The sequence below is a fragment of the Quercus suber genome, unplaced genomic scaffold (assembly GCF_002906115.3).
Source record: "Quercus suber isolate HL8 unplaced genomic scaffold, Cork oak 2.0 scaffold_175, whole genome shotgun sequence".
Taxonomy (NCBI): domain Eukaryota; kingdom Viridiplantae; phylum Streptophyta; class Magnoliopsida; order Fagales; family Fagaceae; genus Quercus; species Quercus suber.
Genome location: NW_027069635.1, coordinates 728,449 through 747,324, shown reverse-complemented (window position 1 = coordinate 747,324; position 18,876 = coordinate 728,449). Strand labels below are relative to the sequence as shown.

The 18,876-nt window shown below is 32.6% G+C and overlaps 1 protein-coding gene across 1 annotated transcript; it reads right to left on the bottom strand.

Moving 5' to 3' along the window:
* Window positions 1-5,999: 5,999 nt before the first annotated feature.
* LOC136069535 (uncharacterized) lies at window positions 6,000-7,599 on the bottom strand. Its single transcript, XM_065778206.1, has 2 exons — window positions 7,054-7,599; window positions 6,000-6,260 (listed from the first exon to the last, which is right to left on the bottom strand). Exons 1-2 carry the CDS (start codon window positions 7,597-7,599, stop codon window positions 6,000-6,002), a joined length of 807 nt encoding a protein of 268 aa, XP_065634278.1.
* Between the last annotated feature and the right edge of the window lie 11,277 nt (window positions 7,600-18,876).

Here is an 18,876-nt window from a genome sequence, read left to right as displayed (position 1 = left end):
ATAGGTTGTCATACCAAAGGTACCCCAAGAGCAGAGGCCACTACGGAAGGAGTAATGACATACTCTTCACCCCTAATCCAACTCATTATATACTGGACGTTGGAATTATCAGAGTGGACAGAGAGGTTTGAGTAGAGCTCTCTAATCAAGGCAGCTAGTGGAGGATGAGATATATCCAACAGAGGCAACCAACCCCTACGCTCAACGTTCCTCCTAATCTTCGAATCTAACTCATCTAAAATGACCTTTCTCTCAGCCCAAACAGACCTAAATATGTTCAGCTTCTCATAGGTTTCTTAGTTTTTCTCAAATTTAAACCTATCACTCTCGAAGGTTGGGGTAGAGGTGGACGTGGTTTTCTTGTTGGCCCTAGTCTTCCTAACCATGATGCTAAGGATTGTAAAGGAAAGACACAGCAGAAACCAAAGAAAGAAAACAAAACTAAGGGCAGACTACATTAGACAAAGTTAAAAAAAAAATATAGAAAATTACAATCTATATGATGCATGACATGAATGAACAAATGATGCATGCTCTAATGCATTGAAAATTGTTCAATTTTACTTTATAAACTAGCAATTGACTTGAACATAGAGTTTTAGAACAAAAACCCCAAATTTTGAAAAACCCAATTTCAAAAATCCTAACAAATTGATCAATTTATCATTACACTAGTTAGATAACATTATATAATGACATAATCAATCAATAACATAAGTCAATTTCATCAAATTTAGCCCAATTAAATAAAATCCCCAATTCCATTTAATTTCAAGTCCTAGAATTTCAAGTTTTTCCCAAATCACAAATTTAATCAAATTAAAGCATGGGAATCATGTTAACATCATCTAGAGACAAAAACCCAATGATCAAATGTGAAAGAAAACAACTTAAAAATCAAAAACCCCAAAAATATTGAGTTTGGAAATCTCATGTAAAATGCATGAAAATTGTGAATAAAATGAAAAAGAAGGGGTAAAAGTGACTTACAAGCACAAGATGACAAAAACCTTGAGAAAAATTTGGATGAAAACGACAAACTTTGCTTAGAATGGATCGGCCGAGCAAGAATAGTGAAAGAGCTTTTGAAAAGATTTGAAAAGTGTGAAAAACACGTGAGAGAAAAACCTTTTTAAAAACTCACTTATCGATTTTCGAGCACCGATCGAGCCAGATTGTAACCAAAGATTTTATCGCATTTTCAATCGGTCGAGCAACAGGTTCGATCAATTGAAAATCTGGAAAAATCAGATTTTTGAAAAACAGAGCATTTTAATGCAAAAACTCCTCAAAACACATTGTTTTATGAATAAAATGCATGAGTATGAGATGAAAAGTTTTTCAAAAAAAAAACTTGAATTCAACTCAGTTCTTCAAAAAACAAGATTTTCAATCAATTTGTCCTCAAAACTCAAATAGTAAACACATTTTGCATTAAAATCAAGGAACGTTTAATCTTGGATGGCCACAACAAAGATCACACACAATATCGTGTACTAAGTTTAGTAAAGAATAACTTGTGTAGTGTGTGCAACTAGCAATAGCTTGAGATACATGTGAGGTGATATGTAAATAATAATCAATCACAATTTCTACAAAATTCATCACATAAGTTTGAAAGAGACTATCACCTAAAGAGTTATATCATATAACTCTCACATCTCCTAGAAAAGAAGCTTGCAATCATGTAAGTTTTTTGTTTTGCCTTATAATGTACACACCAATTTTATTTGATTTGAAAATTATTAGATTAGTCAAGATAATATATACACCAATTTTATTTCGTTGTGAATTTATTATAACCCAATAATGTACATACCAATTTTAGCATTAATCCAAGGCTATACCTTATGTTCTTTTTGTGCATGTATTACACTTTCTTGAGCATAAAATCTTATGATTTACACTAAGGTATTCATGATTGACTAATAAACAGTGATGAGATGATTATTTATACCTTTCTCATTAAGTACAAGTTCAACAATCAAAAGCATGTGACTTTAAGATCAAGATTAAGTGATAAAAAAACTATAAATAACTCATACACAACATGCATTACAAAACTAAAAACTAGCAAAGTGAAGTAAAATAAGCTCATCCAAGCTAAACAAGGTACATAAACATGATATGTAAAAAGAATATAGAGTTTAAGAAGAATAATGCAAAACACATTTTTCCTTTTTTTTTTTTTAATTTTTGAAAAGAATAAAAAAAACAACCTATCATGAAATGCATGAATGTTATGCAATGCAAATCCTAAATTAATAAAAAAAAAAAAAAAAAATCAAAGAAGAATGGTCACAAAAAGTGGAAAGATGAAGCACAATGATCATGTCAGAAATACTCAATTAGATTAAGCTTTTGCATCCAAAACTTTTTAGATGCAACTCTTGCATTGAAGTTATTATTCATATTAGAATGATGAGCAACTTCAGGATTGGTATAAAGGTTTAAAGTCTTTACCAACTCATCAATAAGTATCATAGGATCTTGTGTTTGAGGCACATGTACTTTTGGCTTATTTGCTTGCTTAGCAGCTTGCAACTTGAAACAGTTTAGATGAATGTGCCCAGTCTTTTCACAAAAAATGACAAACCCACAAAGGTTTATCATGCACCTTATCCTTAGGGAGGGTAGGATTCTTAGGCTTAGATTCTTTAAGATTAACCCTAATCTGCCTAGGAGGTGGTGTAACTTCTACTAGTTTGACAATCTTACTCACGGGGGGCTCAGAAGAAGAAACAAAGTTTGTGGAATGAGTTTCAGACACAAATATGTTATCTACAAAATCTAGACCAGTTTTGTCTAAGAGGGACTTCTGAACACTCAACATGTGATCAAGTTTGGAACTAGCAGACCTATTTGTTTGTTCTCTAGCAATAGATAATTCAAGTTCCAAGTTCTTAACTTTATCAAGCAACAACATGTTCTCAGTATTCACTTTATTTAGTAATTCATTAGTATCAAACAATTTCAACAGCAAATTTTTCTGATCAAGTTTAAGAGAAGCAATTTTCTTTAAACCTAAATCAACATTCATAATATCCTTTCCAACAAACTTGCAAAACTTATTATAGGTTTCTTGCAAATCAGCATTCTCAGAAAGTTCCCCATCAGAAGGGTTCTCATTAACCATAACACTTTCATAAACTATAGTAGTAGCTGTGAAAGTAATGAAGTTTCTATCCTCATCATTACCAGATTCATGATCAGAAACTTCATCATCACTAAGGGTTACAGCCATAACTTTACCCTTTGATCTCAAGAATGTAGGCCATTCTAATTTCACATGACCACACCCTTGACAACCAAAACATTATTGACTTATAAAATTATTTGAGGTTTGACCTATTTTCTCTTTAGGTTTATCAGTATTGTTCACTTTAGTGGGTTCATTCCTCTTAAAATTTCTAAGTTCACCATTGTTTTTACTTCTTACCTTTCTGTTGTTGTTCCTAAGAAAGTTTCTAAAGTTCTTGACAAGATATGCAATCTCAGTAGTAATGAGTTCATCATCAAATTCATTACTATCAACATCATCAACTGATTTAAGAGTCATTGATTTGGATTTGTTTGTCTTAGGTAAGTCTAACTCATGGGACTGGAGAGATCCTACAAGTTCATCAACAGCGATGAAGTCTACATCCTTACTTTCAGTAATGACAGTCACTTTGGATCTAAAGTCCTCAGTCAGAGATCTAAGAATCTTTCTAACAATCTTATGTTGATCATAGATTTCACCCAAATTATAAGCAGAGTTAACAATATCATTCAGTTTAGCATAGAATTCATCAAAATATTCATCATCAGACATTCTAATACTTTCAAATTTAGTAATTAACTGCTGCAGTTTGTTAATCTTAAATGTCTTTGTACCTTCATGCATAGTTTGTAGCATATTTCATGCAATATGAGCAGCCTTAATATTAGAGATTCTTTTGAATTCCTTTATTGAAACAACATTAAAAATAGCATTCATGACTTTGCTATTAAAAGAGGTTTCTTCTTTCTGAGAAGTTTGCTACTCGCTTATAACAGTAGTCGGCTTCTCCTATCTGTATTCAACGGAATTCCAAACTCTCTCATCAATAGATTTCAGGAATGCTTTCATCCTCACTTTCCAGTAGGCATAATTGTTCTCATCAAAGTGAGGTGGGATCACAAGAGAGTGACCGTGTTCTATGACAACAGGGGTTAATGATCAACTCTTAGATCAAAGGATCTAAATACTAGAGCTAACCTGCTTTGATACCATTTATATATTTTTAGACCCCTTAAAACACAAGTTGTTTAACTTAGTTATTTAGCTAAGTGATTACTTAGATAAATTATTCAGATCTAGGTTAACACAAATAAATCATATCATATAAATAATGTGAAAATATAAATAACATAACGATATGATAATCCAGAAAAACCAAACCAATAAAAAATCTGGGGAGGATTTAACCTAACTATCCTTAAGGTAAAACAGATTTACTATAAAAGAATTGAAATTTATATAATAGAACTTAGACCACTAACATCATTGCTATCTCGAGTAGAAAATTTACTACCATGACCACGTGACCGCTCCGAGTCTATGGACTACTTCTTTCCTTGATCCACAGTAACCACAAGTTCTCCTACTTGTGTTTTTCTTTAAACTCTTGAAATAGCAACTGAAGAGATCACCAAGTTCTCAACATCAATTTTGATCTTGATAACCCTAAATGTGTATAAAGGTAAACACCTCTAAATCTTACAAGAGATTCACACACACAATATATCAACAACTTCTAAAACGTAGTTAGAGTTTTTCCTTTTATACTTGAAGCAAAACATAAAACTCCACACATCATATGGGCTTGGGCTGAGTTGATAATTCTACAGAAAAAACAATTTGCATAAGGTTCGATCAATTGAGTCTAATTTTCGATTGATCGAGCCTTGCAGATTTAGTCCTATAAATTCTGTAATCACTTGATTCCAACTTTACACATAAATACACTTTGAGCAGGTTAAATTTAGACTCTAAGTTTTGATCATGGTTTGCCAACATATTACACATTAAAGTTCTAATACATTTAGTTCCTAAAGTTTTTGAACCTAACACACCAACACCAGCAACTGTACGTGCAAGTTAGATTTGAACTTATATAGATAAATAAAATAAGTTATCTAACAGTACATCTACATAAGAAAGCTTGAAAAGATGCTAGTTTTGACATGACACTCAAACAAGAAGAAAGTGATGATAGGACATGAAAAAGATGCACATTTAAACAAGAAGAAGAAACTGATGACTAGAGAAACACATGATGTATATGAAAAACCCTAAGAAAAGGATAAAAAAACCACGGTTTGAGCAAGAATGCATTCTTGCTCTATTTTGCTTGTATTATGTGTGAAAAGAGTCCAATTTCTTACAACCAGATTGTTTTTCTTTCCTACCAACTCTCTACTCTCTTCTCAAAATATCTACTTAGGTTCTTACCTTAATAACACAGCTGCATGTTCCTCTTATACTCTGAGGAATATGGCTGAGTACAAAGACAGGTGTCAAGTCATTATTTCTCTATTTTGGACATTTTCACAGCTGTGATATTGTCTGCTGACTAGAGGATAAGAATTGTACCAATGTGGCACTGGGACCCGTAGGTAGGTGACTTTGTCACTGCTTGGAAAACAAGTCTTGGACATTGAGAGGGACATCAGAAGTACTGTGATTGATACACAAGTCTCTGAGGTGGTCCATCATGCATTCAACCAATAAGGAGTGTTCTCATAGCCTTTAACCTTAGAAAGTCACTATCTCCCTTTTTGTGAGTGCTTGAGTACCATGTTAGATGCAAATCCTACTCCCTTCCCAAGATAGTCATGCCTTTAGTACAGACCAAGACAAAATCCCTTAACTAACGTTTCCTCTCCCCTTGCTCACAGTCGCTCCACGTGTAAGGTCTAGATTCAACCACTTTTGCATTCTCTCATGCCTTAGTGGTGTTATGTATAATAGCCTTTTAAGCCGAGAATATAGCAGCATCCACATTAATCTTGTATAATGGAAAAATAGGAGGAGACCACTTCACTTCCACTTGGGTTTGTTGTGTCAGTTGTGTTAGAGGGGTATTGCTTGTAGCCCAATACTCTTCCAAGTATGATCTACACCAATCAACTAGTAACAGACCTGTCTTCCTTAGCTTGCCATGAATCACCTCACTTCTATTAGTCCATAAAGCCAATGCAATAGTAATAGTAGGGCCAACATCTTCCATAACCCACTATGCATCCATCAAAATATGCCATAAGAACTTAAAGAATGTCCAAAAAGGAATTAACGATGGCAAAGTGAAAAGAGATTTAGAAACCCATGTGTTTCGAGCCTTAGAGCACTCCCAATATAGATGAAAGAAAGATTCTGAAGCATTGCCGCATTCCTCACACATGCTATTTGATGATGGACCAAAAATTGGATTATCTTCAGTTCGTCCATAATGTTGTCCAAGACCAAAAAGGTCCAAAAGGTCGTCCAAGTATAAGAAGGTTGTCCCAAATGGAGTCACCTAGACGACCTCCCAACACTTATAAATTCTTAGGGTAAATTTGTGTTCAGAAGCTTATAATTCGGACCACGTTCTACTATTCTGAGGTATAAGCAAAACCCTTATTCATCGCTCTAACTTCCCACTAAGTTCTTAACTTCTGATAGCAGTTGTAAAAGTTAAGTCTGAACCTTCTAATTTCCATAGCAGTTGTGGAAGTTAAGTCTAAACCTTCCAACTTCCATCCACGTTGAAGAAGTTACTAAACAAGTAACCACTCCAAAGCTCACTATAAAAGGACTTATCCATATCAAATGAAGGTAAGTTTTCACCACTCCTAAAGTTAGAATTCTTGAGTTCTAGAGAAAAAATTAACTTAAGTATTGGAGGGTTCTTGGCCGGTTCACCCCGATCACCTTTGATCTTGTGTTTCTTTCTTTTCAGGCCTTCCAAGCAACCACTAACCCATTGAAGCCCTATTCAGCCTACTGATTTTCTGTGCATCACTATTAACCAAAACCTTTCTACAAACCAGATTTTCTTTTGTAGGTAAGATGTCATGGGGAGCTCTCCAAGCAAAATGTCTGATTTTATGGGGAATTTGAATTGACCATAATCTCTTCCAAAACCGTATATTACTCCCATCAGAACAAGAGCCAATCTCCCTATTTGTCTCAAATTCTAGAGTCAGCTTATAAGCACTTCTTATAGAGAGAAAGCCATTTGAAGTTTCAGCCCATACCTGCCTATCGTCAGGCATTCTAACACTCAAAGGAATTTCAGCGATAGCCTCAGCCTCAAAAGGAAGAAAAGTTCTATTCAAAAGGTTCCAATCCCAGCACTTGTTCTCCACATCAATAAAATTGCAAACTCTAGAGTCCAACGGAAGCATACCTTTCTGTGAAATTACTTTGTGAGTAGAAGAGCTAGGTACCCAATTATCCTTCCAAACCCAGAATTGCCTACCATTCCCCAGGTTAGACTTCACTAACCTCCCACACTTTCTAACCCAAGTACGAAGTCTGGGCTTTACCCCAGGTAAGCCCACATTATATTTATGCAAAATATCCCCACGCATAGTTCCTACATTCTGCGGAGACTTATCCACCTTGGACTTATCCAAATGAAAATGTCTCTTACAAATGTTTATCACTTATTCATCTTCATCTTTATGCTTGCTGAAAACACAAGACAAATGAGTTATTTCATATCTTTCTATTGATATAACCAACTACGTATTGTTGTTTGGTTACAAAAATTCGTTTTTGTATTTTTTTTTTCACTCCAATATGTCCTCTTTAATGCCTTTTGTTAACTTACCTTTGTTTATAGGTTTTTCTTCTTCTTATTCTGTTGATTGCAAGGAGGAAAGTCCTATAATCATGAGGAGCCTTTTTCAAATGAGTAGTAAATCATGGAGCGAAATGTGCTTCTACTCACTTCATTATGGTCGTCAATGTCAAAAATGGGAGAAAGCATTTTGTGGACACTGCCATAATAATCTCAAATGTTATTGCTGCTATGGAATTGAATATGGTGACTAAACCTGCAAGAACATGGTCTTACTTATAAAGCCCTTTTTGTTCCTAGGCATATACCGTAAATAGTGTTCAGTATATGCCTAGGAACAAATGAAAGCCTATTGTTATTGATGTTATTAAAAATATATATATATATATATATATATTAATTGTGAACTATAATAGAATTATGGTAATTCAAAACAGATGTAATTTTCTTTTCTCTAATTTATTTTTTTATATAAACTTTTATTTATAGATACAAAGAGAATTGAAACTATTGTGTTTTTTATTTGATGACAAAAGATTTTATCAATTGAGTAAATTAGAAGTTTAGAACTCACAACTCACAAGTAACGTAGTATTCAGTCTCTAATAATTTTTTCTTACACGGGTTTTTATTTTATTTGTAATTATTACTCCCCAGACAACTACTACATTTTTTTACGTAAATTTCCTAAAAAATATAATGATTACTCTCAATTTTTATTAATAATAATGATTCGAATCTATGGTGTCGATTCCATGAAATTTATTACATAATAGAAGTTTAAATCAAAATTTAGCACACTGTTTCAATTTGAGAATATACATCAAAGTTTAATTATTTACTTACTTATATATGGTCTTTTTTATGAATATTATGTCTATATTAAGTAACGCACATTCAAGGAAATATTATATTTTATTTTGAAATGCAGTTTATTTTGGCTATGGACAGTTAAAAAATAGACCTCAACATCCATAATTTATGCAAATTTCATTGATAAATTCGATTTCACTTTTTTCATTCTTATAAATGCTTCTTATACATGTCTATGATTTCAAATATAAGTTTTTAACTCTACTACAACCATGTTATCTTGGCATACATTTATCGCATTATTCATGCAAAAAAAAAATCTCAATCATTAATTTTCAATTCGTTTGCATGCAACTGGATTTTGAGCATATTACATCCGCATATATAGCCTTTAAATGTTTATATACCATCAAAAGATAGGTTAATCTTTTTTGCCAAAATCCTTTTGGGGATGCTTTCACTGGGGAAAGCACCTTTTATTAAAGGAGCAACAACACACATTTCAAGGTGCATGCCTAATAGAAACCCATATGCATAAAGACAAACAAAATTAATGGCCTTTCACTATTTTATGCTTAGAAAAACTAACCAACTTAATTCTGTTTAACCAAAAGCTTATTCAAAAATCAACGTATATTCCATTTAGAGTTAGAACCAAAATCCTTTTCATGGTAGGGACATGTTAGGGGCTTATGGTGAAATTCAAGAAATCAAAGAAGAATGGTAAAATGGGAGAACACCCATTCAAATTCATGTATAAAAGGAAGACTCCCCACAAAAAAAAAAAAAAAAAAAAAAAAAAAAAAAAAAAAAAAAAAACACACACACACACACACACACACAACTTTGCATTTCAACTGAAAAGTCTTAGTGAAAAGTATAGTAGAGAAAAAACAGAGTCAGTAGAGTACTCTTAGAGTGTAGTATCACCACAGAATGAGAGTAACTTAGCAGAATAGCAAACTTGGCATACAGCAATAGGGCAACTTTCTCTCTCCCACGAATTACATCCTCCCTAAGTTCCTGAGCTCATTTAAGCAAAGGCCAATCTGGCTTATGTTCAAAACCTCATAGTTTTGTGCTCATCTGGCAATAAGACTGTAAGAGTTGGAGCTGAGAGTTTTTTGGCCCAACTTATTTTGTGAAACACACTTTATATAAGTACAAATACGTATTAAGTGTGTTTGTGTAGTTGAGTTGAGAATATGCACGCTAACATGTTGGAAACTAACATTTGCTTTGTAAATATTTTTTTTGGGTTTTAGTGTTTATTTGTAGACTTTTAACAGTAGAGTAATGCTTATTCTATGGAAAGTGGAGAGGTCCCATTGCATGGTAGAAAGTTGAGAAAAATCCATGCTAGAGTAGAAGATGGAGAAAGGTTCGTTCTATAATAAAAGAGGAGAGAATAAGCTCAGGGGCGGAGCTAGGAATTTTTTTTTGGAGGGGCCAAGTTGCAATTCTAATATATTTATTAAGACAACCTCCACATACACTTATACACACGTTTTTTTATTATATAAACACACTTTTTTATTTGATAAGTTATATATACACACACCAAACAAAAACAAAAAGAGCTTAGTAATTTTAATCAAAATTATGTTTGGTAGCGATCTTTCATAAAATAAAATTCGTTTTTACTATTTTTATATAGTGAAATTCTTAAAAAATTTCATTTTCGATACAAATTATCAAATTTTATACTAAAGTAAAAAATTTTTCAATTGTACTAATGAAATTTTTAAAAACATAAATGATCCAAAACTTGGAAGAATAAGTTAAGTTTCAAACATATTTGATGCTATCTTGCTCTAACCCATTATGTAGTAACTAAAAAGACATTTCATGTATAGTTTTAGCGACATTATTTTTTTAATGAGTCAATGACTTGTTAATTGCCACATAACTAGTTGAAAAAGATACAGATTCAAATATGTTTAGTGCCAAACTTTATCAAATATTTAACAGATATAAGAGCATATTTTACAATAAAAAAAATAGAATTGTGAAAAATAATGTTATGTCTCTATAATTATTAGACCAATTCTTTTTTTTAAGAGCATTATTGGACTAAATCAAATATTTGGAGGGGCCAACTCTTATTTTTATAGACTAAATTTTTTTAAAAATAAAATAATTATATATATATTTTAAAAAAAATCAAAATTTTGGGGGGGCCATGGCCCCCCCACCCTTACACGTAGCTACGCCCCTGAATAAGCTCATTTTGCAGCAATGTTCCTTGGACTAGATTTAATTTGTGCACAGATTAGCAGTGGTAGAATGGGACCTTGAAACCTATTTTGCTCAAACTTGACTCACTTTTTAGCGAAAAGCCTAGACTAAAAGCTGTCAACTAGTATCAAGACACATGTCTATGGTGTAAATATAAAATAATAATAACAATAATAAATAAAAAACGACCCTTAACAATCTTTCAACTTCAATTATTTTTTTCCTTTTACTTGCTTCAATTATATATTTATAATTATCTTAGATTATGAAGTAGTTTAAACATAATAATAATTTAAGCCTGATATTTATAAAAAAAATAATAATAATAATAAATAAGCATGATAATAACTTGCTTACAAATATTATAATTCATACCAATTTAACTTACTCTTGCATAAAAAAAAAATTACCAATTTAACTTACACTTGCATTTTTTTTTTGTTTCTCTAAATGAGTATTTTTTACTTATAATCTTTAATGAGACATACTAACGGATGCCCTTAGGGTAATGGTTAATAATTCATTTAAATAAAGTTTTTACAGGAAAAGGGAAAAAAAATTTAATGTTTTGACAATTTTTTTCATTTCCCATAAAAATTGTGTTAAAACTTTCTTAAAATTGATTATTAGCTATTGCCCTAAGGGCACCTATTAGCATGACCCATCTTTAATATTGACTAAAATCATAGTTTTGCTTTGACAAATTGAGTAGTAGGATTTGGAGTGGCAAACATGGCAACCCATTAATGCATGCTAAATTAATTACATGGTTCTCTCTTTGAATGTCTACTGCCACACATTTTGGCACAACACGTTGGTGAAGGGGTGTCCGCACATGGACCCACCATCACCCCTCCACCAACCACAACTCGCCACAGAGGAGAGTTGTGGCATTTGTTATACTAAAATGTATGGCACTAAACTTATTCTCTCTTTTTTTCGACACAATGTTTGACCATAAATGTAACCAACCACCATGATCTTTCCAAGATAGTCAACTTTAATCGTTTAATATCATTACAAACTTGCTATTATAACCACACACACCATTGTCGTAATAGTCATTTCATAAATACAAATTTTCAACACAATTTTTGTTAATTAATGCATGCTAATTAAATTAATTACATGGTTCTCTCTTTTTTTGACACAATGTTCAACCATAAATGCAACCAACCACAATGACAACCACCATGATCTTTCCAAGGTAGTCAACTTTAATCGTTTAATAGCATTGCAAACTTGCAATTATAACCACACACCCCCATTGTCGTAATAGTCATTTCATAAATACAAGTTTGTATGGGTTGGGAGCAATGGTTGGAGTTCAAGTCACTAAAAAGAGTTTCACACACATACATTTATATTATGCTAGAGTGGAATTTCTAATTAAGAGTTTCACACACATACATTTATATTATGCTAGAGTGGAATTTCTATCTTAAATTTTAAAAAATTATAAAAAATACAAAACAAAATATAGCAAAAACCAAATTATTTCTACATGGTTGGTTTTTTAAACCAAGTAAAAAGTATGACTAACTCTTACACAATAAGAGACTAAAAGTCCATTATGCCAAGTGGGAAAAATCTTGATAATTATTTGGATGCCTAATGTAGCTATTTAATAAGAAGACGTATTGAACCATTATAGAAGGATGAGACTTGTAGTAAAACAACAATATGCAATAAAAACTAAAGACTACAAGTCTTTTTACTATTTGCATTGTACGTAATGAACTGAAGCTCTGAATCTAGAATTTTGATGTGCTTTAATATTCCTCCCTCAAGATGGAGCATAAATGTTAGAAAGCCTATCTTGGAAGAAAATTGAAGAATTGAGTGTGCCCAAATGGTTTGGTAAAGAGATATGCAAGTTGGTGTTTTGTTGGAATATGAAATGTCTTAACCAATCCAACTTGGATCATTTCCCTATCAAAGTGACAATCCAATTCTATATGGTTAGTTCTCTTGTGGAATATTGGATTTTATAGCAATATAAAGGGCTACTCTGCTCTGCTATCACAATATAGGAAAGCAACCATATGTGAAATACAACCAAGAACAAGTGAAGAACATTCAAACATCCATGAAGAACACTCGAGCATATTAAAACAAGATACTTATAGCCTAGCATGTTTTGATCTAAATAGACATCTTAACATTATGAGAAAAAATAAGTTTAAGGACGGAAATATACCTGTAGGGACTCGATTTGGATTGACCCTGAGTGATGGGTTTTCAGCCCAATAAGCCCAAACAATAAATTTTTAGAGTATGGGTCCAAGAACTAGTACTGTTTTTCAGGAAGGGTTCTACTCATCAATCAATAAGGGATACTTTCGGTTCGCTCTCTGAGGGAAATTATCCTCGGCTCTCTTTCAATTGGTCTCTCTCTCTCTCTCCCTTTTTCTTTTTTTCTTTCTTTCCTTTTTTCCGTCCCCCCTCTGTTTTCTTCATTTCTATGTTATATACTCTCATCTCCCCCTGTTTCCATCGCACACGTGTAGTTCTTATCCTGGGAGCTCCTTTCTGTCCCATCCAGTACCTACCGAAACCTTCAGCTTAGTGGCCATAAAGCTGCTTAGTCACTGTTCAGGTATCACCTCCACATTAATGCGGCCAGACTGTTAGCTGGAAAGCATTTAATGTGGAGGTGATGGCCTCAAAAGATATTTGCCACCTTCCCCGACGCCTCCTAAGCTATATCCAATTTCTAGTTCAGATACAACTTGGTGGGGTCTTTCCGCTAACATGAAGGTTACCTTGACCTCGGACTTTGTTGTCCTCGGACGTGTGTTATGCCGCGGTACATAATATCTACTCGTTTCTTTCACACCACCCATCTGATAAGAATAGAACTTTCTAGGCTGTCCTCGGATTACTAAGTGTTCTCGGATTGGGCCATTGGGCCCTGAGCCCATTTCTGAGGATTACTATACCTTTTTAACTAACAGGCCCCACAATAGCCCCTCAAAATCTCGCTTTTTGCCACCTCGGTAAAAAGGGAGATTTTGATATCCAACCCTGGCCATGGCCCCCCCACCCTTACACGTAGCTACGCCCCTGAATAAGCTCATTTTGCAGCAATGTTCCTTGGACTAGATTTAATTTGTGCACAGATTAGCAGTGGTAGAATGGGACCTTGAAACCTATTTTGCTCAAACTTGACTCACTTTTTAGCGAAAAGCCTAGACTAAAAGCTGTCAACTAGTATCAAGACACATGTCTATGGTGTAAATATAAAATAATAATAACAATAATAAATAAAAAACGACCCTTAACAATCTTTCAACTTCAATTATTTTTTTCCTTTTACTTGCTTCAATTATATATTTATAATTATCTTAGATTATGAAGTAGTTTAAACATAATAATAATTTAAGCCTGATATTTATAAAAAAAATAATAATAATAATAAATAAGCATGATAATAACTTGCTTACAAATATTATAATTCATACCAATTTAACTTACTCTTGCATAAAAAAAAAATTACCAATTTAACTTACACTTGCTTTTTTTTTTTATTTTTTTTTTGTTTCTCTAAATGAGTACTTTTTACTTATAATCTTTAATGAGACATACTAACAGATGCCCTTAAGGTAATGGTTAATAATTCATTTAAATAAAGTTTTTACAGGAAAAGGGAAAAAAAATTTAATGTTTTGACAATTTTTTTCATTTCCCATAAAAATTGTGTTAAAACTTTCTTAAAATTGATTATTAACTATTGCCCTAAGGGCACCTATTAGCATGACCCATATTTAATATTGACTAAAATCATAGTTTTGCTTTGACAAATTGAGTAGTAGGATTTGGAGTGGCAAACATGGCAACCCATTAATGCATGCTAAATTAATTACATGGTTCTCTCTTTGAATGTCTACTGCCACACATTTTGGCACAACACGTTGGTGAAGGGGTGTCCGCACATGGACCCACCATCACCCCTCCACCAACCACAACTCGCCACAGAGGAGAGTTGTGGCATTTGTTATACTAAAATGTATGGCACTAAACTTATTCTCTCTTTTTTTCGACACAATGTTCGACCATAAATGTAACCAACCACCATGATCTTTCCAAGATAGTCAACTTTAATCGTTTAATATCATTACAAACTTGCAATTATAACCACACACACCATTGTCGTAATAGTCATTTCATAAATACAAATTTTCAACACAATTTTTGTTAATTAATGCATGCTAATTAAATTAATTACATGGTTCTCTCTTTTTTTGACACAATGTTCAACCATAAATGCAACCAACCACAATGACAACCACCATGATCTTTCCAAGGTAGTCAACTTTAATCGTTTAATAGCATTGCAAACTTGCAATTATAACCACACACCCCCATTGTCGTAATAGTCATTTCATAAATACAAGTTTGTATGGGTTGGGAGCAATGGTTGGAGTTCAAGTCACTAAAAAGAGTTTCACACACATACATTTATATTATGCTAGAGTGGAATTTCTAATTAAGAGTTTCACACACATACATTTATATTATGCTAGAGTGGAATTTCTATCTTAAATTTTAAAAAATTATAAAAAATACAAAACAAAATATAGCAAAAACCAAATTATTTCTACATGGTTGGTTTTTTAAACCAAGTAAAAAGTATGACTAACTCTTACACAATAAGAGACTAAAAGTCCATTATGCCAAGTGGGAAAAATCTTGATAATTATTTGGATGCCTAATGTAGCTATTTAATAAGAAGACGTATTGAACAATTATAGAAGGATGAGACTTGTAGTAAAACAACAATATGCAATAAAAACTAAAGACTACAAGTCTTTTTACTATTTGCATTGTACGTAATGAACTGAAACTCTAAATCTAGAATTTTGATGTGCTTTAATATTCCTCCCTCAAGATGGAGCATAAATGTTAGAAAGCCTATCTTGGAAGAAAATTGAAGAATTGAGTGTGCCCAAATGGTTTAGTAAAGAGATATGCAAGTTGGTGTTTTGTTGGAATATGAAATGTCTTAACCAATCCAACTTGCATCATTTCCCTATCAAAGTGACAATCCAATTCTATATGGTTAGTCCTCTTGTGGAATATTGGATTTTATAGCAATATAAAGGGCTACTCTGCTCTGCTATCACAATACAAGAAAGCAACCATATGTGAAATACAACCAAGAACAAGTGAAGAACATTCAAACATCCATGAAGAACACTCGAGCATATTAAAACAAGATACTTATAGCCTAGCATGTTTTGATCTAAATAGACATCTTAACATTATGAGAAAAAATAAGTCTAAGGACGGAAATATACCTAAATGAAAATCCACATGGACGAGGAAGAGGGGTTTTGTTGGTTCTTAAGGGTGGATAGAACTGTTCTCATTCGCAACCCAAATCTCAATAAGACTAGGAAATAACAAATATTTGCCATACTTCCTCTGGATCAAGAAGGAATGAATAAGTAGGATTAAGTTTCTTTAGGCTTGGGATGGAGAGTTATTCTCCTAAACCTTAAGGGAGAATAGCATAATTACCACACACACACAAAAAAAAAAAAAAAACATTTTTAAGTTTATAAACTTTAGTCTGGTTAATAGTACCTTAGGGCATTTGTTAATGACCTACATTAGAAATTTTTTTATACAACTTTTATAGAAAAATATAGAAATGATAATGTTTGACTACAAACTTGGTTGTAGACTAAGAGTATTCACAGTGCTAATGTTAAAAAAATTTAGCTTTTAGCAACTCCAAAGATTACTTTATCTATTTTAACACCCTACTTTACAAGACACGCAACTACCACACACTCTTAATGCGATGGTCACTCTACAAATATAAGTGTCTGTGGGGTGTGAGAGGCAAGGGTCAGGGTTCAAGTTTCCAGAAAAGAGCTTCACACACATATACGCTTAGATTAGGATAGAGTAGAAATTTTATCTTGTATTTAAAAAAAAAAAAAAAAAAAATTTCTATTTTTTTTTTTTTTTTGCCATTTCATTTAAATATTATTTCTTTATTATTTATTTATTCTCTCTCTCTCTCTCTCTCTCCACCAACAAACTCACACCTCTTCCTTCTCAACCTAGCAAACCTACACCCACTGCTAGCCACCACCATATATAAAAAAAAAAAACACTGGCCACCGCAACCCATTAGCCATGAAACCCATTCAACCACTGCCATTGACACCAACACCTATAACTACAACCCCCAACCACCAAAATCACAACCAAATCACAATCCTAAACTCACTAACACATCACCACCACCAGCCCAAAAAAGAAAAAGAAAAAAGAAAAACACCAACCACCATCAAAAATCAAACTAGGCCCATGAAGAACTAATGAAAATTAGATTAGACCATAGAAAATCCTATTGGACAATAGATCAGACCATCGAAGCAAAATTCAGACCACTGAAGCCCACCATCTGACTACCAAAAATACTATTGGACACCAAAGCACCACTGAAAATCAGACCACGAACCATAGTGAGAGAGAAGGACGAGCAAGAAAGGGCTTGGGCGAGAGGGCTAGGGAGAGGGAGAAAGAGAGAGAGCCGGTGTCAAGAAAGAATAATATAGAGAGAATAGTGAGAGAGATAAAGAAGTTATTTTAATTGAAAAACAGAAGTAATGAATATAAAATTATAATTTTTTTTTAATAACTTTTGGGCTATAGTAGACTTCCAAAAATGGCTGTTTACTATAACTCAATTGCTAAAAAATTTAACAATAGCGCCATCAATATAGCTCTATTTTTATGGTGTGGGTCATTAAAAATAGCAATATAATTTGAGAGCATCCATATGAATGCTAAAGGTACAATTTCGCTTAATAAATTTTTTATTAAATATGAATTTCAACAAATTCAATATTGGATTATATTATGATTTTTTTTATTTATTTATATTCCATGCTTATAAAACTTGACACGTGTGATAAGGAGTTAATCCAACAATTAGATTTTTTTAATTTTTAAAAGCTAACGATTAGATTTTCAAAATATATAGTAATATTAATTTCTCTTTTTACTCTCTCTCTCTCTCTCTCTCTATAATATTATATATAATAATAATAATAATAATAGGTGAAGCAAAGAGAAAATCCAATTAGATTTCAATTAGATTCCCAATTTTGCGCCACTTGTCCTAACCAAAACTCAAAAAAAAAAAAAAATCTAATTAGATTATAAATTTGACTCCAATTTGTGTCATATATCTTATCTAAATTTTTTAATTTTTGTACCCAAATAAATGATGCATTAACATTTAACACGGAAGCCAAGAAAACCACAATGATAATGCTCATTAGCCTAATCTAAATTTTCTAATTTTTGTGCTCAAATAAATAATGCATTAACATTTAACACGAAAGTCAAGAAAACCATAATGATAATGCTCATTTAGCCTAAGCAAGAACATTTTACCTGCACACTTTTATGGAGATTATAAATTGGACTTCAATTTTGTGTCATGCATTTTAACTAAATTTTCTAATTTTTGTGCCCAAATAAATGATGTATTAACATTTAACACGGAAGCTAAGAAAACCACAATAATAATACTTATTGGCCTAAGTAAGAACATCTCACTTGCACACTTTTATGGGTGATCTCAATAGAGTATGAAGTTCTTTTAATCCCATAACCAGAACCAAGTAGTCCAACAAGAAAGACTATAAAAACAAAACATCATCTCCTCCTAATTCCATATCGTCATCCCATGTCTCCTCCTCTCTTATCCTTTACCAATTAGATCCACACACTACCCTCTCCTTCTCCTTACGGATTTCTCAGAGCAAGCCCGAGTTCAAACATAATGTTCAATCCCACTCTTCCTTGCTTCACACTTTCATACATTAGAGTCTCTTAGAAGATTCCAAGTTCAATGATCAGTTTTTATTTTTTAATGTCCCTTTATATATTTTAAATAATAAAATGTAATATTCTTTTTTTTTCTTCACTGTAACATCCCTTAAATAATAAAATGCAATATTTTTTTTATTCATTGTTTAATCTAATG